The sequence below is a fragment of the Mucor mucedo genome (genome assembly GCF_025094135.1).
Source record: "Mucor mucedo strain NRRL 3635 chromosome Unknown EV154scaffold_66, whole genome shotgun sequence".
Classification (NCBI taxonomy): Eukaryota; Fungi; Mucoromycota; class Mucoromycetes; order Mucorales; family Mucoraceae; genus Mucor; species Mucor mucedo.
This window is the reverse complement of record NW_026252350.1, coordinates 181,926-203,677: the sequence shown is the minus strand read 5'-3', so window position 1 is coordinate 203,677 and position 21,752 is coordinate 181,926. Positions and strand designations below refer to the sequence as shown.

Below are 21,752 nucleotides of genomic sequence, written 5' to 3'. Positions count from 1 at the left end.
AATATACTAATAAGTCTGTTTCCTATCCCTACTATAAAATGTTTTGAAGATTTGTAAAAATAAATCAAACTTACAAGGCATTATTAACCAAATAAAAGTGGGTATTCATACTATCATAATTGCAGATGTTGACAATACAACGATAGTACACTTATCCAGTACAAAGAGGCTGTAAGAAGATAAAAACCAAAATAACACCCAACCCGTTTTCTGGTTTATTAGTACAAAATAGAGGGGGGAAATAATTTCCTTATAAATAAAAATACGTCATCATTTTATTATTTAAAGGGTCATATCGAATCAATTCTGTCTATAAAATAAATGCTATGAATTTAATTGGAAGTATTTATAAGAAGTATAATTAATATTATAAAACAGAACAGTTTTTAAGTCCAGATAGAGCACTAAAAGTAAGTACAAAAAAATTGTTTAATTCCCGATGCAAAACGGACGTCGAAATTACCGCAACGAAGTGGAGGTCAAATTTCGGTCACGTTTTGTCTTGGGAATTAGACAAAGCCTGAATCGGTCGGCTACTTACTCCGCTGTTTTTCACTGACTAAGAGCATTGCCCTTTTCTCGGTTGACTAAAATGACAGTGATGTGCTAAGTGCACTATCGGGGGGGGGGGTTTTTTTTTTTTTTTTTTTTTTTGCCCACTTTCGGTTTTTTTTTCTTTCTTTGCCTGAACCCAGTACACTAACAACACACAATGTCAGGTCAAAACTGTTTGGGATGGAGATAAAATGTAAATTAAGGTAACAAAAGAAAATACTGTTAGAACTTTGTATATCTTTTATTTCGAGAAAATTTAGATTAGGGAATTCTACTAGCAAAAACTACAGGTATTTATACTAAATGATTAGATGGCTTTCGGATAATATATGTGACGCGTTAGAGGAATATGATATAATGTTATACGTAATGTCTGTTTAAATAAATATGTTATGAAGTAATTCCTGCCTTACAAAGTAAAGACAAAAGTACGTGAGGATCTAAATTCATCTCCGCAGGTGACATTACGTAAATGCCAAAGAGAAAGTTTAGTGCGTGTAATATTCAGTAACCGAATATTCCGCCTATGGGATTGTACTATACTTTTATGGTATTATAATATTTTACTCGTCACAAGGCAAATCACCTTGTGCACAGACACCAACGGTTCTGATGATAACAGAAGGGGCGAAGTGTGAGCCATGAATATTTATACATGATCATCCATTATTATGTAAAATGTGATGATTCTTTTATTATAATCTATGACATCCTCAACAAAAACTTTTTTGATAACAGAAGATTACATTCTTTAAGAAATGCTGAATTATATTAAAACGTAAGATGTAGCCGAGTGTTAAATAACTGAATATGATTGTGGTTCACAATTTATCTCAAGCTTTACGGAGAGTAGAACAACAAAAATACTCATAGGCCAAAAAAAGAACTACACCCCGTTTATTGTATGCTGGAGCAGGAACCCATCTAGTCCTCATTGTAGGAACACTGAGAAGCCATCTATCAGGGTTACGCCTAGTGGAGACATAAATTATAGACAGGCGCACTCGAATATAAACAAGGTCTGATTATCTGCTGCTGAGGTTATAAAAAACAAGAAGACCCCACTTGATTTTATTTGATTTAGCTTATTCAATGGTCAAAAACTTAAAGGGTGTGAAGACTTTAAAGACCCTGGTTTATCTCTTGAAAATCAGACTAATAATATCCTAAAAAATACAAAGAACCTTGCTTTTCGAAGAGCAGGGTAGACGATGTAAATGTAGTAAACGTAACGACAATCACTTTTCCGAAGTCTTTATGCACACAAACTCTGTATTCGGTAATGGAGATATGTGTCAAATAAAATGCACTACCAACATCGTCAATTATATTTTTTTTTGCTGTAGGTAAATTGGCTTACAGCGGACACTTTTTGCCGTTATCCGATGCCGAACATTCTGGTAGCTCTTTTATGTTAAATAATTTACGATTCTTATGCACTACTTCTCCACCAAAAACCCTTTATTATTTTCATTTCCCCCATTCACAAAAATAAGAGTAAACCATTTTTGTTATTCGTATATCACGATAAAATAGTACTTAATCCATCGGTTGATTTAAACTTATAGTCACAAATGATCTTCAAAGAGATAAACAAACCGCCATATCTCTTGATTAAAGGAATTTAAATTATGTTTAATAAGTGCACATATAACATTTTCTTGTTCGTGATGATGCTGCAACCAAACATTATACAAAACTCCATCTTGATTTGATTTGAACCCCTTTAAATCCTCCTGTGCCTTGATTACGTAAATAAGCTGTAGCAGTTTATCCAGTGGCGATGTATGCCTTCTCTGATTTTTGGTCAATGCCCATTATGCGTGGTGAAGTAATTTAATAATTAAAAGAGAGGGAAAAATTACGTCCATTCAACATATAATTATTGATCAACATTGTTATCCATAGAAACGGAAAAGGTACCGGAGCATTTTATTTCGCGTGTTGGTTTGCCTTTTGTTGGATTTAAGCTTGCTGTATGTCTTCTTGGTGAATGATTAGAAACCAGTTTCCAAAATTTTCTTCTTCTAACATGGAAGAGATAGAATATACGACATGAGGTGTAAATGAAGCGGTTTCAGGTCATAACGTCGAACAAGTGCTTTTATCGGACGCAGCATAAGGATTGCCAGGGGTTGAAATTTAAACGCTGCGTTTCTTTCTATTTTTGTACACCGACAAAAAAAACAGCTAAGGAATGACCATCATCGCAAGAGAGTATGCCAGATCTTGTTCAGAACAACGTTGGCGTAAGTTAACAGTTTTCGCCTTTATGGTAGACAGTCAATTGTCTTAACGACACCAAGTCCTTCTATGTTCGCCATTTCTGCGTATAACAATGGTTTTGCAAAAGCGGAAAATATTATTTGAAGACTGCCTGATATCCTTTTGTGACTTGTCTATTTAACTGCCAGCAAAAAAAAAAACGAATGTCTTTCATTTTCCCACATTCTCAGAAGAAACATTGTAGGAAGAACTCCACTGTCATGACCTCTTTGAAGCCAGGTTTAACAGGTAAACATGCTTGCATGGGGGGTTCACAATCCTTTCTGTTCTAATTTCGGTTTTAGGTTCTCAAAGCTAAAACATTTTCCACCGTTTATAAGGTATTTGTCCTTTACTTGGATTTACGATTGAATACTTGACCTTGAGATCAGAAAAGTTGGAACTGCAACATATCGACAACACATTATCATGATAGATACCATCACCTTTTGGTAAAGAATCCTAAAGGACAATTTGGAATTATAAGCCATTGTTATAGGATGTCCCTAGACGATGCAGAAGAAGAAGATGAATAATTATTGAGGATCATGAAAGAATTCAATGTCGATATCTCTTTTACAACGTATTTATTCACAACAAGCAGTACAATAGGTCTAACCGCCAAAGGAGACCAGGCGAATTCACCGTCAAAACATATTGGTGAGATCAAACATACAGCAAATGCAACAAAAAGTAGCGGGTTCATACGAGAGGGGATGTAGAACACGAGAGGACAAAAGATTACAATGCATACAGAATAATATTTAGTGGATATGAGTGTGATATCGAAACAAATAGAGGTATATTTTGACTTGATGATACGAGGATGATAAGAAATAGGAAAATCACGTGTTATAAAAGTAATGGCGGTACGAAGGAAAAAAAAAGATGTACGTCTACGGTAAATGTACTTCGTAATGACAGGAGAAAATGCAAAAGGAGTGTTGGATAAAAGCGTGTAATTTTGTTGAGGGTGTAACGTAGAAAAATGACAACAGCAATAAATTAGTATATAAAAAACAAAGAATGTGTTTGTTTTGTTTTCTCTTATTTGTTTGATTAACTGAATCTGAGTTGGACACGAGAGGAACTTTCAAATGTAACTTTAAAAGATTTAATAATTGAATCCGGGTAATAGCAGTTGCTGTTATATATACAAGTTATTGTGACAGGAGGTCAGCTAGCCCTTCGGTGAAAAGGACAGGGTATTTGAAATCACATTCATAAGGATTTGCGATACGGTAATTATCTTCGTGTTTTGTAGATTTATTTCCTTTTACACAATTCTCTTTTATCAATAACCAAATAATGAAAATGTCAACGTTTTGAAGCTTTCCATACACGTTCTATAATGACCACACCAAGTCTCTTTTAAAAACTCCAGCCAACGAAAATAGCCTTTAAGGCCATTTTGATTGATGTTCTTATCCTTATTTTACTAAGAAAAAAAATCTTTCCCAAAGTAAACACCGGGCTTATTTTACAGTCTACCTCCAGTTAGATGTTGTTCCATAGTCACAGCTTAATATTCGATACTTTTTTGGCTGTGCCTAGGAGATCACATGCTGTAGTGATTGTCCCTTATGCGCCTTAAGCCATGTAAAAATAAACAAATAAATATTGACCTAAAACTTTTGAAAATGTCCGCTCCTTAGCTATCATTACAAACAAATGCTACCAAAGAGTTTATTACCAATCTCTTTAAAGCTTTATCCCCAAACCGACATTGACACAGTAATCATCAAGGTCAAACGAACATTTTCAAATGTAATTGCACCTATTACAACAAATAAAAACCGCCGAAAATAGGGATTTTCTCTTCCTAAACTCAACCTATCGAGAATGAACGTTTGAAAAGGCTTTGAGAAAAATAATCTTTTGGGTAGTAATGGCAACAAAAAAAACTTGCGTCTGACTTGTTAATAGCGTATTGAGCAGAATATAAAAAGGATCACAAACTCAAAGGTCAAAGTTTGGCGACGAGATTTATGGGATAAAAATTACTTTTAAATGACTCAACTCAACAGTGAATATCCTACACGATCCGGCAGGTAGTATATAAGAGAAAGTGTTGTATATGGTATATCTCAAACGGTGTATACTGAGCCACTCAAAAATGTTTGATTATTATGCAGCTTTTAGACACAGCCACGAAAATACGTCTTAGGCTATGATTAAGCGTACTTTGGCTGTTCCTGAACAAAAGTCTTGGTGGATTTTCTGTTCAAAGTTCTATCGCAGTTGTATTCTCAGAAATTTAAAATGGCTGTTCCTGCGTCTTTTTTTGTGTCTTTTATGTTTTGTTATATTTTGTGTTTCAGGTGTGCGATGTACGGTTCCACATCAATAATGAGTTCGTTTTAAAGAAAGAAATGAGGACTTTAACTTCATACAGATAGTCATAAAAAAGATGCGTGTGCTAAAAACGCAATTAGTGGATCCTAATTGTAAACATCATATACCCATAACGCTTTTGCGTACACACATAAAAAAAGTGGAGGGGTATAAAATTGTCAACAAGCTCAGGTAACGCCCCTTCTAATTTACGTGAAACTGGTTGGGCGTACAATCTTTTGTTACCTTCTTTAAATTAAAACTCAATTCTCCAAGGGTTTTGACATCATCAAAACCCACGTTGGCTTTTGGATTCCAAGGGAACACCTTCGCACACTACATGAAGAAAATTACGTTGTTATTGGAAGTTAGATTGCCTTAAAAAATATTTTTCCCCAATTTTTGAAAAACGTCACCTGCTCTCTACAAATAGTACAACCGGCTTTTCCAATTTTTTTGTAAAATCTATCTATTTGACGAGGATAGTTTTAAGAAGGTGGTAGAGGTAGAGCGTAGATTTATCTAGAAAAAAAACATCTACTGTTATGGTAGAACCTTCATTTCGTATGACAACGTAGAATTAGATAGAAAATAAAAACGTAATCTCTAAAAGATGAACCCAAGGCATTTGACAGACAGACTCTAAAAAAAAACACCCAACGGTTAACAACTGCTACACGGACCAAGAGCAATTTTGCTATTTCCTTTTTCTCAAGAAAAGCTCGTGGGACCTTTTGAAACGACCAAAGCTGCAAACGTCATTAATAAATGATTTTAAAAACCTTGGTTCTACCATTCGTTTGGCCATTCAATTTATAAAAAGTAGGTCGAATCAAGTTTTTTTTTTCTGGGCAATCTAACTTCAAAAAAGCTGGTGGAAACATAGTAAGCTGGTCATGTTCCCTTAAAAAACAGGAAATGGATTTAAATTTTTGCAGTGTACCCTTTGAACACACAAATGGGTTTTTATCACAGAAAGACATTAAAAGTTGTTAAGCGAAACCAGATTCTCGTAAATGAGCGGTACGAGTTGAACAAATCTTATGAGCTTGTGTCTATTATTATACCACCACCACCACCCCCTCAATTTTTTTTTTGAGTGTAAAAATGCGTATTTAGTAAACTATTTTTACTATTAGATCCGCACCAATAGTGGTTTTTAGCATATAACCCCTTTTCATGAATAGCTATACGGAGGAAAAGAGCCTGTTTCCCCATCTAAATGAAATTGATAATTTATATTTGACCTTCAATCACACACCACTCAAAAAGAAAGGAGGAAAGAGTCGATTATAGACGCAGGTACAGCCACTTCTACGTTTCTGTACATATAAAAGCAAGAGAAAGTATCTACCGGCGCGTTTTTTTGGCATTTTAAAACGTAAGTGCCACAGTGCTTATGAAATATCAAAAATTGGGTCACTTAGGATCGGGTGCATTTTTGGTGGTAACAAAGAGTTGGTTTTTTAAGGGGTCCTGCTACTCCATTCGAAGTATGACATATACAGTACTTTCTATTATATACTACTTGTTGAATTGCATCAATCATTCCCATTTAAGATACGTCATTTAGAATTATTTTCTCCTGCTCATAAAACCCGTCCCCCAAGCTTTTGTTAATCTTAATTTTGTGATCCTTTGGATTTATCCTTATAAATAACCTTTTACAAAGTTAGACACGAGCTGATTTTTGTTTGCATCACTGCACAAATTATTATTTTCTGTACTGCGGTTGTGGTATTTGACAAAATATTACAATGAAAAAGTAATGAGAAAAAAGTATATTTTTATTAGAGGTAAAAATAGACTAAAAGAACTCTGCTGCGATGAAATAATTGATCCTTTTTATATTAAGCAACTTCCCCTGGTAGTTATGTTGAGTCAACCTTTCTGGTCTTGTAATAAATCTATACTCAGTTTACCGCCTTACATTAAATGAATTCTAATCGTTAGAATTGATTTCAAATAACGTCGCCCTGAATCAACCGATCTGGGACACTCTTATTGTTCTGTTTAAAATACGGAACTCCAGTAAGATATTGTGTAACGGTGGCTAGTTAAAAGATGCATAAGGTTTTTGTGTTTAATTGGCTGTGGTAGAACATGTAGTTATGTCTGATCATTTATCCATTCTGTTGATTATTTTTATCTAAGACATGGGTAAATATGTGATCCTAAAATATAGAACATCTTATCGATGTTTGTATATTTAGTTGTAGAAAATAGGCATCCAAATATTCCATGCACTACTTCTCTTATACACTTACAGTCGTATAAGTTGTGTTTATCAATATATAAGTAAATGAACCATTTATAGAAATAGCTGTTCTATTCACTCTATGGGTAGCTAATCCATTGAGAGAACTATTAATATAAAGTTTCTCTTTCTTATATTTCTTGATTTGATCGGAGAAGCTTCTCTTCCCGATCGGTGATATCGTAACTCAGTGGTATAGAATTCTATATCCAACTGTCATTCGTATATCGATTTTGAGCTAATCATGCAATCTTTTTATATAGAAATATGTACTCATAGTAGGAGTCGTTGGGTAGCAGTATACAGGTGTATGCTGTTACTCAATATTAAAGGATGTTTTTATTCCATGTTTTTATTATTTGTTCGATTTATTTGTTTATTCTCAAATAAATCATACCCAAATACGACAGCGGTGGTGAACGTGCAATCTCGATAGGTTTGGTTTAAGTAGAAAAAAAAGACCTCATTTTTGACGGTTTTGCTTCTTACAATTAGAGCTATTACAATTCCAAATGTTCTTTTGACGTTGTCGTTTAGCTGTGGTTAATATACTAGTATTACTGTAAACATCGCCTCTATAACATTTAGAAAATCATTTCAGTATCTGAAAAGCGAACTTTAGGCAATTCAAAATTGTCTGTTCTTAAAGTGTAATCTAGATGTTATGATGTTTTCTACAAGATCTCCAAAGGGTCCGTACTAGGCTCACCGATCAAGTCCGTATTTATCTTTCGTAGTATAAGAGCAATAAAAACGAGAAATTATATTTTGTAAATAGGGAGAAGGTAGGGGTTTTCCTTGTAAAGAATGTCTATCAAAAATGATGAAAAAACAACATGCTAGTGGTACTCCCATATTACAGATATCGTTATGCTTCATGTTATATAGTAAGATTGAAATTAGTATGGCTTAGTCATAATCCTCTTCAATTTGTTATTGAAGTGACAGCAATATTTTAAAACGTTGATTGAATTAAATCATTGTAATCTTGGTAGGCTTGCGCAATTGCTTTGCAATATAAAATCAGTCAATCAGATATCAGCGAACTCAAAAGGTTAGTTACAATTAGATAAAGGTTTAAAAATACTAAAACCCAATTTTTTTAATATTTGACAGTATTCAGTAAGCTGCAGATATGGATGAATTTTGTTGGAAACACAGACAATATATCACCAAATGCAGTAACAATTAGCCAACATTATTTATCACATATACCATATGTGATTGAAGAGCTTGATCCTATGCGCTCGTTCAGTTGTCGACATCTGGAGCGCATGATTGGTATAGTCAAGCAGAAGATAGGGTCATTCTCAAAACCAACGGAGAATGCATACCATATCATTCGTACTTTGTCAGAGCAATCTTTTTTGTCCAGAAAAACACCAGCTTGCTCGAAAACATCGCTTTCTGGAATCATTATAGGCAAAGCTAACTCCGAGTATCGGCGTATCACTGAATTCAGGCACCTTTGTGCCAACTTCCTTGAACAAGTTTTACTACAAGTTCAATGCGAGGAAATCCGAGTTGTTTAAATTATCACAATGACGGGAAGAGGTTGCAAGCAGTTTTGTGCATCCACGGTAAAAACAAATTCCAGCATGTTCCTCGCACGCTTACCCGTTAGTAATTTTGGTGGAACTGGTAAGAAGTACTATGTCGCTCAGCTGGAGTTCATGTTTGTAGCAAAGCCGTTACCAGCTGCGGACGTGTTGAACAATAATGTTTTTGCTTGGGCTAGAATATGTTCGAATATTGAGTCATCTGTTGACGGGAATACTGTTTTATTTTATACTACTAGTTCCAACAGCATGCCACTTGCGGCAGAAAGGGACCATATGAGAGTTCTGATCAACACCAATAATATCATCAGTCCCTTAACAACAATACCTTCACTAATAGAGGAAATAAGCACTACCTTGTTTGGCCATCTATGTATGTATAAGCAATACGCCGTTTTTGATTTAAAAATAAAACTTAAAACTCAAATATCAGACTTACTAAATGATAATAAAAAAATATTGCAAATATTACTACTTTTTGGAACACCCTTGAACACCTCAAACGCAAGTGATGAAAACAAGCTCTTATTTTAACACTCATCTGTCACCTTTTACAAAAGTGACCAAATTTACCACCTATTTAAATACCTTTTAACATCTTTATCTCAAGTGATAACAATTAACACTTATTTTAACACTTATTAGTCACCTTAACCAAAAGTGACAAAATTTAACACTTATTTTAACACCTTTTAACACCTTCAATATAAGTGGTAGAAATTAACACTTATTTTAACACTTATTTGTCACCTTTATTTAAAGTGGTGGCGAAAAACACCCGAATAAACACTCAAAGTCACTCAAAGTCACTTATTTATTAATTTCATCACTTATTTTTTCCGTGGTGTATAGTGGTCTTATTTTACGCCATCCCTCCGGGGAGATGATGTACCGACATTACACCCTCGAGATTACACCTTAGTAACAGTCAAAGTGTACATAGTTCTAGTCTATTTTAGGATACCTTTTGGCTTTTCCCAAGAGATCACATGCTGTAGTGGTTGTTCCTTAGCCACCTTAAACTCTGTAAAAATAAAAAGACTTCTTTTATCTAGAAATTAAAATGAATATTGACTTCAAACTTTTTGAAGTGTCTGCTCCTTTGCCAGCATTACCACCAAATGTCACAAAAAAAACCACTACCGATCTGTTTAAAAACTATGCCCTCGGAAACAACTTTGATTTGATTAGAGTTCGCTTTCTAGAAAGTAAATTTCGTTTTCAATGTTAAAGAGGCGGTGTTTACCGCAATACACGTGAGTTAGCCGATGCTAATCGTCAACGTCAAAAGGACAGCTACAGATGTAATTACCCATATTATATTAAAGTAAGAACCATCAAAAATGAGGTGATTCTTTTCCTAAACTCAACCCATCGAGAATGAACGTGTCTTCATAACCACCAACTCAATACAGAAAATATTCTTTTGCGCAGTAATGGAAGAAGAAAAAAATGCTCTTTTCTGACTGCGTACAAAAGATCCAACTCTTAGGGACAGCCGAAAAGGTACGTATCCTAGACTATGACTACGTGCACTTTGACTGTCCCTCAGAAATCCGATTTTTTCTTTTTGACTGTTCAGACTTTTTATTACTGTTCTATAACCAGAAACTTAAAAGTGGCTGTAGCTGCGTCTATTTTTTTTTTTTTTTTAGTATTTCAGGTCTTTGATAGACATTTTGATATAAATGATGAATTTATTTAAAGGAAGAAGTGAACTCTTTAATTTCATACAGCTAATCATTGAAAGAATATATATGCCAAACGAGCTATTGGGGATCTAATAGTAAACGATATATACTAATAACACGTTTGTATACACATATATAAAAAAAAAGGGTGGGGGTATAAATTGATAACAATCTCGAAAGATCTGTTCAACGAGTAACGCCGCGCTTATTTACGAGAAATTGGTTGCGCTTAAGGTGTAAAACTCTGTTTCTTGGACCGAGGATCTGGAGATTTGATCAGCTGGAAATGAATTGAGCGTGTGACATTTCCTGCTCAGTTTTCGCACGCTTAAACTGATTTAGAACACCTCTTGTTCGGCATTGTTTTTTCCCGAATCCATATAAATAATTTTTTTTTAGGTTTTTTTTTTGTTATAATTTCTTTTTTCTTCTTAAATTAAATAAAATGGACCAATTTTTAGAATACGTTGAAAAGCATCAAAACGACTTTGTCGAAAGACTTCGCAAGGCAGTTGCTATTCCCAGGTAAATATAAATAAAGTTAAACAAGCATTGATATTCATATACTGAAATAACGCGTCTCTTTTAGTGTCAGTGGTGACCCTGCTCATCGTCCTGATGTCTTTAAAATGGCTGATTGGTTGATTGCTGAGCTCAAGTCTCTTGATGCTTCTGTCGAAACTCGTGATCTTGGTAAGCAAAACTGGCACGGAACTGAGTTAGATTTGCCTCCTATTGTTCTTGCTACTATTGGTACTGACCCCAAGAAGAAGACCATTCTTGTCTATGGTCATTATGATGTTCAACCTGTAAATAGTTAATATATTTATCAATTAATTGAAGGTATCTAACAAATTACGTAGGCTCTCCTCGAAGATGGTTGGAACACTGATCCTTTCACTTTGGTTGAGGATGAAAATAACCGTTTAATTGGCCGTGGTTCTACCGATGATAAGGGACCTGTTCTTGGTTGGATCAATGTTGTTGAAGCTCACAAGGCCCTTGGCCTTGAATTGCCTGTTAATCTCAAATTCTGCCTCGAAGGTATGGAAGAATCCGGTTCCGAAGGTTTGGATGACCTTATCTTTGCTGAAGCCGACAAATACTTTAAGGATGTTGATGCTGTCTGTATCTCTGATAACTACTGGCTCGGTACCTCTAAGCCTTGTTTGACCTACGGTCTTCGTGGTGTCTCTTATTTCCATATGAAGGTTAAGGGTCCCGTAAGTATAGTCATTTTCACCTACACACGTATGTATCTATTGAACAAACAAATTCTATAGGCTGCTGATCTCCACTCTGGTGTCTTTGGTGGTACTATCCATGAGCCTATGACTGATCTTTTCAGTGTCATGAGCAAGCTCGTTGATGTCAATGGCCAAATCCTTGTTCCTGGTATCTACGAAAGAGTTCGTGCTATTTCTGGTAATTCTATCTTATTATTTCTCACACGCTATCTATATATTTTAACGCGTAACTATTAGATGAGGAAGAAAAGACTTATGATAACTTGGCTTTTAACATGGAGGAACTTCACTCTGCTGTTGGCAACAAAATCAATATCCATGATAGCATCCGTAAAACTCTTCAATGTCGTTGGAGAAACCCTTCTTTATCTATCCATGGTGTTGAAGGTGGATTCTACAGTCCTGGTGATAAAACCGTCATTCCTTCTTGTGTGACCGGTAAGTTCTCCATCCGTACTGTTCCTGATATGGACCCCAAGGAGGTTTCTGCTTTGGTTGTAAAGTTTTGTGAGGAAGAATTCGCCAAGCTTGGTTCCAAAAACAAGTTGGATGTTCACTGTACTCACGATGGTAACTACTGGTTGTCTAGTCCTGATCATCCCAACTATGGTAAGTATTTCTTTAAAAGGGAATACGAAAAATTCTTAACAATCTATTAATTTAGTTGCCGCCGCAAAGGCAGTCGAGACTGTATACAAGATTAAGCCTGACTTGACTCGTGAAGGTGGTTCTATTCCTGTAACCTTGTCTTTCCAAGATGCCTTAAAGAAGAATGTCTTATTATTACCAATGGGTCGTGGTGATGATGTAAGTTTTTGAAAAAAAAAAAAAAAAAAAAAAAAAATCACGTAATTTTTTTAAAACCCATTAATTTTTTATTTATTTTTTACAATAGGGTGCTCATTCTATCAATGAGAAATTGGATCGCTCTAACTATATCAACGGTACTCAATTATTAGGTGCTTACTTATATGAAGTTTCTCAAATCACTTTATAAGCTGTGAACGCGAACAGTTAAATATTAGTAACAAAATAATAAAAAAAGATTCTATGCAAAAGGTCGATTTTTGCATAAAATAATGTTTTATGTGTGTGTGTGTGTGTGAATTTTTTCTATTTATTTTATTTACTCTTTTTTCCCTTTGTTTCTCTTGTTTTTATTTTCTTTTTAAAAAAACACATAGAAAAAACATGTCTAGCAGTAGTAGTAGTACCAACGTTGTAGGAGTTCACTACAAAGTTGGTCGAAAGTTGGGAGAAGGAAGCTTTGGCATCATTTATGAAGGTTATTTGCAGAGATGAAATTTCAAATTATAAACATTGTTAACCAACTCTTTTATTTTTTTCTTCTACAGGGACCAATCTATTAAATAATCTCCAGGTAGCCATCAAATTTGAACCTAGAAAATCAGATGCACCGCAATTAAGAGACGAATACAGAACATATAAAATCTTATCTGGAACTGGTAAGTTATTTACCCCTTTCCCCTTTGAATCCCCCAGCACCCCTTCAACTCCTTTAATTTCATTTTTCTTTAGCTGGAATACCCTCTGCTTATTATTTTGGTCAAGAAGGGCTTCACAATATTCTTGTGATTGATCTTTTAGGACCCAGTTTAGAGGATCTATTTGACAGCTGTTCTAGAAAGTTTAGTGTCAAAACAGTAGCCACACTTGCACGTAATATGGTGAGTGTATTATCTTTGTTATTAGGTTTTACTTACATATTATTAGATCACTAGAATTCAAAACGTACACGAAAATAATTTGATTTACCGTGATATTAAACCCGACAATTTCTTGATTGGTAGACAAGGTACAGCCGACGCCAACACAGTGTATTTGATTGATTTTGGTATGGCTAAACAGTATCGAGATCCAAAAAGTAAACAACATATCCCATACCGTGAAAAAAAGAGCCTTTCAGGTACAGCGAGATATATGAGTATCAATACACATTTAGGAAGAGAACAATCTAGAAGAGATGACTTAGAATCATTGGGTCATGTATTCATGTATTTTTTGAGAGGATCATTACCTTGGCAAGGATTAAAAGCAGCAACCAATAAACAGAAGTACGAAAAAATTGGAGAGAAAAAACAGACAACCACAATTAAGGATTTATGTATGGGATTTCCAGACGAATTCGGTATCTACCTTCAGTATGTTCGAAAATTAGGATTCGAAGAAACTCCAGATTATGATTTTTTAAGAGATTTGTTTACAAAAGTGCTCATCAATCATGGTGACAGTGATGATAGTTTATATGATTGGTCATTGTTGAACAACGGAAAAGGGCTGACAAAAGTGGCAACGCGTACAAATAATAACACTGCTCTTGGTACCCGCGCTATTACAACTGAACCTTACACGCAGCAGAATTACTCCCGTACACAGCCTCCTCTCATGAATTTAAATCCAACTCCTATCGCGGCCGATTATGACGATTCTTCACGGAAAAAGGGGTTCTGGAATCAGTTTATTTCTTTTGTTACATGTGGTTTACTATCATGTTTTTAATCTCGTGTGACCTTACCTGTCAGAAATTATTATATTTTCTGTTTTATCTATTTTATAAACATTTTTCATTTGCTATAACTTTTAATATCACGCTTATTGGTCCCATTTTTTAAAGATGCGAGGGACAGATTACACTATTCTCGCTTAAATTTAGACAACGAAAGATTATTTTCGGTCAGACTTAACCATGTTTTCAAACAAGTTACAATAGTTTTCAGATAGCAGTAAGAAAAATTCAGACGGAATACAAATAGCTTTCAGACAAAATATTTTAGACATCAATTCCAACAATTTTCGGATTGTTTATTCTGGCCAAGGTGGTCGTTGTAAGAATACTTGCATAATTGATTTGAATATTGAAGAAGCATACGTATTTGTTTCAATGCAGTGTTTTATAGTTGACCAGTACTGTCATCAGTCGGAGAGTATAAATAGAAACACAAACGACATAACAAACATGGGAGAAGGAATTCCCCAAATAATTAGAGCAGCAGACAGCTGTTATTGTTTTATTATCTGTGTATTCTTTATTACATGTCCTGAACTGTTTATTGGCTCTTATTACTTCATGTATGATCTTTATAGCCACAGTCTTAGAAGCAAATAGAATATTGAAAACTTTACTTACGAAAAGCAAGTGAATTTAACACTTTCGATCGTCCGCCAACGTCATCGGTTATATCTATGGTACATACACTGTAGATAACTCAAACTTTATTTCACAATGAGCTTAAGTTTGGCTAATCTTTATAGTACACATATGAATAAAAATATTGTTGTTAAATTTGCTTGATAAATGTAAGAACCGATAAGCTACCTTAAATCCGTACCTCTTTTTTTTTTATCAAAATTTGTTTGGAACGGAGATGAAATGTAAATTAGGGTAACAAATGGGGTGATGCGTGAGCCACGAATATTTATGCATGGCCATCCATTACTATGTAATGTGATGATCCCTTTATTATAATCTATGACATCCTCAGCAAAATTGTAATTTGTATGTTCAAGTCAAAAATAAAAGAAATTTTAAAAAGGGCTTAGGATGAGAAATTCAAAAACAAGAATAATAACACCGTAATACTTAGCGTAACAAACATACCTTAACGATAATAATAACTGGCATATTAGCTTCAACCAAGTTCAAAGATTGCGACAAAGTTGGTCATAGTACGAAATGAAGTAGACAATGCGAGTATTATCAGCCAACCGCAACTCAGCGTAATTTATATAGAAGTTGTACATCTAATATGTACCTTTTGATAATTCACCCAAAACTATTGTCTGGTTGGCACAAATGAAGCAAAAGACCACGGAAAAGGATATGAACGAACTTTAATTTCTGAAGAAAAACGCAAGACAAAGTCGTGCTAATGGTAAGAGTTCCAGCCTGTTCTAGCTGTCACCAAGGGGGACATAATAACACAATATTAAGACAGTGCACTAATTATAGGCCAACAAAGGCCGAGGATATCCAAGCCTTGTTAGGAAATAATGGTATCTCTGTTATAAGAAAGATAACACTTGAAACAATCGTAAGACCGGAATACAGGACTGTATTTATGGATAAAGTTCAAAAAGTGTCTGAGCATGTTCTCAATATAATGATATACTAACAGTTGTGGTTTTTCAAGCAGATGTCTTTACTGCAGACTTGGTGCTTATTAAAAGTTGCGGCAATAAGATTAACGATGTTGTAAACTTTGACTACTATGAACAAGACTACAATATCACCCTGCTGGGTGAAGCCACTACTAAAGAAGTAGACCAAATGACCTTATGCTGCATCTTATGGTTATGGTGAAGAATCCCATCAAGTAAGAAGCTGTTGGACGTGAGAATATTGCACGTATATTGGGTTGATTAGGTACCAAAGAAAAGAACAACAAAGGATGGAAGACAGTGGAATGAACAACACTTTGCTTGACATACCTAAAGCAAAGATTGCTTTTATCTCACGGTATCTGCAATTCGCAGTATATAGATTATTAAATATCTATGCGATTTCAAATTTTAACAACCCATCTACTGCTGTTAGACGTTCCCATTTATAAAAGGGAGCAAAAAGAGATAGTGGAGAAATGGTATCTAATAAGACTGGAGATTATTGAGAAAAAAAGAAGCCTTTTCTTACGATAAAGAAAAAAAGTTAGCCCTTATCTCGTTTGGCAGCGGGATGTTTGGTAAAGACCATATAAAAATAAATCCACTTCGAGCTGGTGTGACTGATGTGTTCTACTGCCATCTCAAAAGAAGACAAAGAACGGAGATTTATTACTTGTCTGGATCGATGAATTCCGCACTTTAAAGGTCATTTACAGAAACATTAACACATACTGATTAACTAACATTGATTTAATATAGGTCCATAATTCGTGTAAATAAATGCACTCCACTAGAGCTTGTTGACCTGAGTTTTACCCTCACTTGCCAACGTTGTGGAATATTATGGCAGAGAGACACCAATGTTTCCAGAAACATTATTATCAAAATTCGAAAGATAAACTCCATGGAAATAAACTACCAGCTGTATTTAAACGGATTTCAATCTATACATGCCACTGTCTTTTTATATCGCCATATCAAACATGGTTTCTCTTTTAGAGATTTAGAATTTTAAAGGTGAGGTAATTTCATAATTTGCGTATTGTGTGATATTATTTTTTGTGGCTCAAAGTAAAAACTTTTTGCTTTTTATACTGTTTCAGATACCCAAATATTTTATAGACATGTTAAATATAAACCATTTTATTTACGCACTCGTATTAAGCGGCGACATTGCTTTATCACTGCTCATCAATTAGTGTATTTCAAAATTTGCTTTTCTATACTTTTCTATCATTGACATTATCCCAGTTTTCTGTAGATATGCCAGAATCCCGTAAAAAAAAAAACGTAATTGTTTCAGCCCATCACATACTATATTATTGATCAAATGAGGTTACGTCTTGGAAGCACGTAGAATCAAAAGAAGGTGAGAGCGATAGATCCGCGGGAGGGTGGTTCCCATACTACGACTACAAGGCTTAATCATCTAAAAATGTCTACATCTTGTGCGCAGGCTCTCAGGATTTGGTACTTACTTTGTTTTGATAGATAATGCACTATTTTACATGAGTGATAACATTACGAAAATAATTTTAGCTCATTATAATCTGATATATTTTTGTTTAGAATGAATCCGTGCATTGAAGTAATAAATAATGTGGTACAATAAGAATGATGTCGGCTCATTGTAAGGTTCTAGCAAAAATATATGCAGTCTAGCAGATATATGGAGCATTTGTAATATTTGATTTTAAACGTTTTGGTGTATCTTGCTTCAGGAACTAAAGGACACAAATGATAGATTAAAAGTTACAATTAAAACTGATGTCGTATCACGTTACCTGTCAGAAAATTGCGCCAAGCGTTTATTTTTATTGAGGCAACATGAAATTTTCCTGTTTCATTTTACATATATAAATGTTTCTCCCCTTCCTTCCTTTTTTTAGCCTTTCTTTTCACTCTATTTTTCTATTAGAATGATACGATCAAAATGGGTTGTAAACAGTCTAAGGTTTATATGGATCTTGTTTATACTAAACTGTGAATTTTATGTGTATTGGACCTCTGCCAAGTTGTGCGCGTCGGGTTTTGTAATATAAATGAATATATTACAGTGTATAGTTTGTAGACTAACCGATTCATCTAATTTATCAGAAAAAAGGGCACATTATGCTGGTTGGAGATCCTCAAATGACCGACAACAAATCTTACAAGATAAATGCACTTTTTATGATGGCATCTAAATTTTACAGCGACCTTTATATGAAACGGAATTACAAATATTTGACAAGGTTTATTTCCCCTAGTAATGTTATTATTACTGGAGATTTGATGGATAATGGTAGAGAGTGGAAAGATGATGAATTGTAAGCGAAAAAAAAAAGTTTCCGAGAGAATAATTCGTTATTCTAACATATATTTAAAGTTATAAACAAGAGGTCAACAGGTTCCATCGAATATTTAATACGGAACATACGAAATATTATATGGCCGGTAATCATGATATTGGATTTGGCAATGGAGTAAATTTAAATGTACGTCAAAGATTCGAGTCCTATTTTGGAAATACATCGTACGTAATGGAAACCGACTTGGGTTATTCCTTTATCATGATCGATACTGTGTCACTTAGTTCTGAAGACCCAGATATCCGGGATTCTGCAATCGCCATTTTAGAAAGCGACTTACCCGGTACGAAGAGAATCTTGATGACACATGTACCACTCTACAGAGACAGCACAGTTTCTTGCGGCCCCAATCGACAAAAGAAAAACACGATAATCAAAAACGAATATGGATACCAATACCAAAATTTAGTGAGTTGGGAACTATCAAATTACATATTGGAAAAAGTGAAACCCGTAGCAATTTTCTCAGGCGATGATCATGACTATTGCAAAGTGACTCATCCACCTAATATCACTGAAATTACTATACCAACATTCAGTATGGCACAAGGTGTGAAGCGTCCTGGTGTGGTCCTCCTGGATTTATCAAGTAGAGATACTTTGTCATCTGAATTATGTTGGTTACCCGACCAGGTGTTCATGTTCCTGGGTTATGGTTACCTATTAGCGTTCACCATAGTTATATTATTACTCCATCATTCTTTGCAATGGAGAAAGAAAAAGCATTTTTATTTGTCCAAGGAGGAAATGGGGTTAACAACAATGGTTACATCTACAAGAACCTCGTTCTTCAATTTAGTCAAGGACATAGTAGTTGTATGTCTACCTACGTATATCATTTGTATTCTATTACTTTAGCAATAATGTGGTTTTTATTGTTATTATTAAAAAGAGAGGAGGTATAATATCCCTATTAAATGGCAGAATCAATATTGGTTATTTGAAGTGGTGTCGTTTGTATTGTGGTTTTGAAGTAAGGCATTTGGATTTAAAGTCATTACGGGGTTATGTAAAATGGAACTTGGGGTTGAAGGTACAGATAAATGATGGTGATATAACTGCTTATCATCTGTATAAAATAATGGTACAACATTTGAGTCTACAAAAGACGAATCCCCATTCAAAGCTGCTGCTGCAGTTCGATACTTTTGTCTTGTGCCACGGCCTAAATGATGGTCATTTTGAAGGGCATAAATCTGCATTTCTCTTGCATATCTTTCTTTGTCGATTTGAGCTTTTGATTTCCATGGTAAACGAGCTTCATCTGACATACTATTCCATCTGTCTGCACATAATTTACTAATTTGACCTACGTTGGATCCAGGAAAGCTTCTCATAGTTTCAGGTCGTACTTCTGTTAGATACCACATGTAGGCGGAAAGTGGATGTTTTGGTATTGCCGAATTCTTATCTCGTTTGACCTTTTTACGTTTATTGGGTAGTTCGCTACTCTCTTTTTCTAAATTGCGTTTGGTAAAGTGTCCAGCCTTTACCAGTTCGGCTCTAGACCGACGAATATACATTGAATTTGGATGAAGTGCTCGTTGTTCTTCCTTTAATTTGTTTGCTTGTGCTATATAATGTTCCTTTTGTTCCTATTATATTTTGCATGTTAAAGATAGCAGTAAATAATAATTTTTTTTTTCAGCTGTACCTTGGCCATCTTCTTCCAGCGGCTCCCTACTTCTTTGCTGATCTCAGCTACTTTCATGGTAGGATCTTGATCCTTTAAAATCTTTCTCATTTCCTTGTTAAATAAGAGGTATGCATTGGGAGGTCGGGTTACTCGGATCGGTGTTGCTCCTATTCTATCACTAGTAGTTACTTGTTCTAGAGGTGTAGATACAGCTGTAGGGGAAGTAGGTAATTCTTTTGCTAACGTGGGCTGATGTAATTGAGGAGGTGCCATTCTAATTAATGGAAAAGGCGTATAAGCCAAATTGAACGCTGAATTAGGATCTTGTAAATGCTCAGCCAGTTGGTGCTGTTGTTGCTGGTGCTGTTGTTCGTTACTGTTCAATAACTGGGCTTGGGTCATTGCCGCATATTGTTGTAGATTATACTGTATGTTATCTGTTAAATTGTCTATGTATTTTTTTTTTTTTTTTACTGTGTGAGTTAGTTTATTTCCTTATATGAATATTACACTAACTCATTAATTTAGCATAAGAAGGAGGAGGGGGCGATAATCATACACTGGGTGCTCAAATCATGTACACAATATTTTTTTTTTCTGTATTGTGACTTGTGAACAATCTTTTTTAAAACCCCATTGTAAAACTATGGTGATCACGGTTCCGTAATTTTGATATCTGGACTTGTGAATAAAAAAGATGAAGTATGATTGTTATATCTTTTTCTATTTGAAACCAGCGAAGAGTAGATATAGAACTGATTCTGCAATAAGCACTTGGGCTTGTATCAACTCCAGAGTAAGACAAATCCAATTTGTTTCAAGGAGATGAGAATTCGATTTGAGATGAGACGGATAAAAATAATACTTACACATCTTCCCTGCAATGACCTATATTCACACACTTGCGAATAGGAGAACCATTATCTGAGGATTACATACTGGAAGAATCCTCTTAGTTTGTATGGTGTATCCTATAAAGTAAGTAAGCTTAACACAGCATAGTTATAAGATTTAAATGTTGATTTCGCCTTTAAATAAAGAAAAAAACTTGTAAACCTGTCACTTAAAGCAATATGCTTCTGTAATCACTGACACTTTGCAAATAATTCTTGAGTAGGGAACCAAATTGTCTTTATATGACGTAATCAATTATTCAGATTACTTGTCTTTGGAGACGACATACTTATTTAGAGACTTACCTTTCCTTATTTAAGGTATACAAACACATTTAAACAGACATATCTAAGATAAAATGTGGTCCCAATCGTTTGTTATACTACATAACAGAAAATTGCTTAGTACATGAAACTGCATACACCATGTCATATTTGGTTTGAAGCCGTTTTCTGCAACAAGGCTGAGAATAAATTGAGTTTATTGACTGAGTTCGCTTAACGCGACATCAATTCAGGTACACTTTTCGTTTATCAAGAAGTACTATTGTAATCACACTACATACAGTTTACGAAATTTAATAAAAAGAACAGCACTTCAACTTTCAATAGCTCTTCCATTTTAAGTGCCAATGTCATTTAAGATGGTCTATGTAACTGGTGTCGCACAAAAGCCACGTGGAATAGATACCATTAGGAGAACTTCAAAAAAGAATTCGTATCTGAATATTGTTTTATGGTGTCATGTAAATGTATGCTTACATCAATAATTCATTGACCAAAGTCTTTAAAACGAAATTTACATGAGCGGCCCATTTGAGCCGATCAACTTAATGAAAAAA

General features: G+C 34.7%; 5 protein-coding genes across 5 annotated transcripts; 3 read left to right on the top strand and 2 right to left on the bottom strand.

Annotated features, from left to right (window-relative positions):
* Nucleotides 1–2,994: 2,994 nt before the first annotated feature.
* EV154DRAFT_513867 (uncharacterized protein) lies at nucleotides 2,995–3,786 on the bottom strand. Its single transcript, XM_051602076.1, has one exon. It carries the CDS (start codon nucleotides 3,524–3,526, stop codon nucleotides 3,314–3,316), a length of 213 nt encoding a protein of 70 aa, XP_051456144.1. The 5' UTR covers nucleotides 3,527–3,786; the 3' UTR covers nucleotides 2,995–3,313.
* Nucleotides 3,787–10,033: 6,247 nt separating this feature from the next.
* On the top strand, nucleotides 10,034–10,675 carry EV154DRAFT_482933 (uncharacterized protein; the record flags this gene model as incomplete). The annotated part of the gene is made up of 4 exons (XM_051598538.1): nucleotides 10,034–10,178; nucleotides 10,206–10,297; nucleotides 10,450–10,476; nucleotides 10,634–10,675. 4 exons carry the CDS (start codon nucleotides 10,034–10,036, stop codon nucleotides 10,673–10,675), a joined length of 306 nt encoding a protein of 101 aa, XP_051456143.1.
* Nucleotides 10,676–11,094: 419 nt separating this feature from the next.
* Nucleotides 11,095–13,003, top strand: EV154DRAFT_513864 (uncharacterized protein). The gene is made up of 7 exons (XM_051602075.1): nucleotides 11,095–11,186; nucleotides 11,251–11,470; nucleotides 11,525–11,884; nucleotides 11,945–12,086; nucleotides 12,146–12,517; nucleotides 12,573–12,715; nucleotides 12,804–13,003. Exons 1-7 carry the CDS (start codon nucleotides 11,107–11,109, stop codon nucleotides 12,903–12,905), a joined length of 1,419 nt encoding a protein of 472 aa, XP_051456142.1. The 5' UTR covers nucleotides 11,095–11,106; the 3' UTR covers nucleotides 12,906–13,003.
* A 25-nt stretch (nucleotides 13,004–13,028) lies between these two features.
* Nucleotides 13,029–14,513, top strand: EV154DRAFT_513862 (kinase-like domain-containing protein). The gene is made up of 4 exons (XM_051602074.1): nucleotides 13,029–13,193; nucleotides 13,264–13,374; nucleotides 13,448–13,596; nucleotides 13,643–14,513. Exons 1-4 carry the CDS (start codon nucleotides 13,100–13,102, stop codon nucleotides 14,426–14,428), a joined length of 1,140 nt encoding a protein of 379 aa, XP_051456141.1. The 5' UTR covers nucleotides 13,029–13,099; the 3' UTR covers nucleotides 14,429–14,513.
* A 3,488-nt stretch (nucleotides 14,514–18,001) lies between these two features.
* On the bottom strand, nucleotides 18,002–21,549 carry EV154DRAFT_544427 (high mobility group box domain-containing protein; the record flags this gene model as incomplete). Its single annotated transcript, XM_051604599.1, has 4 exons — nucleotides 18,002–18,037; nucleotides 19,383–19,976; nucleotides 20,036–20,466; nucleotides 21,477–21,549. 4 exons carry the CDS (start codon nucleotides 21,547–21,549, stop codon nucleotides 18,002–18,004), a joined length of 1,134 nt encoding a protein of 377 aa, XP_051456140.1.
* Between the last annotated feature and the right edge of the window lie 203 nt (nucleotides 21,550–21,752).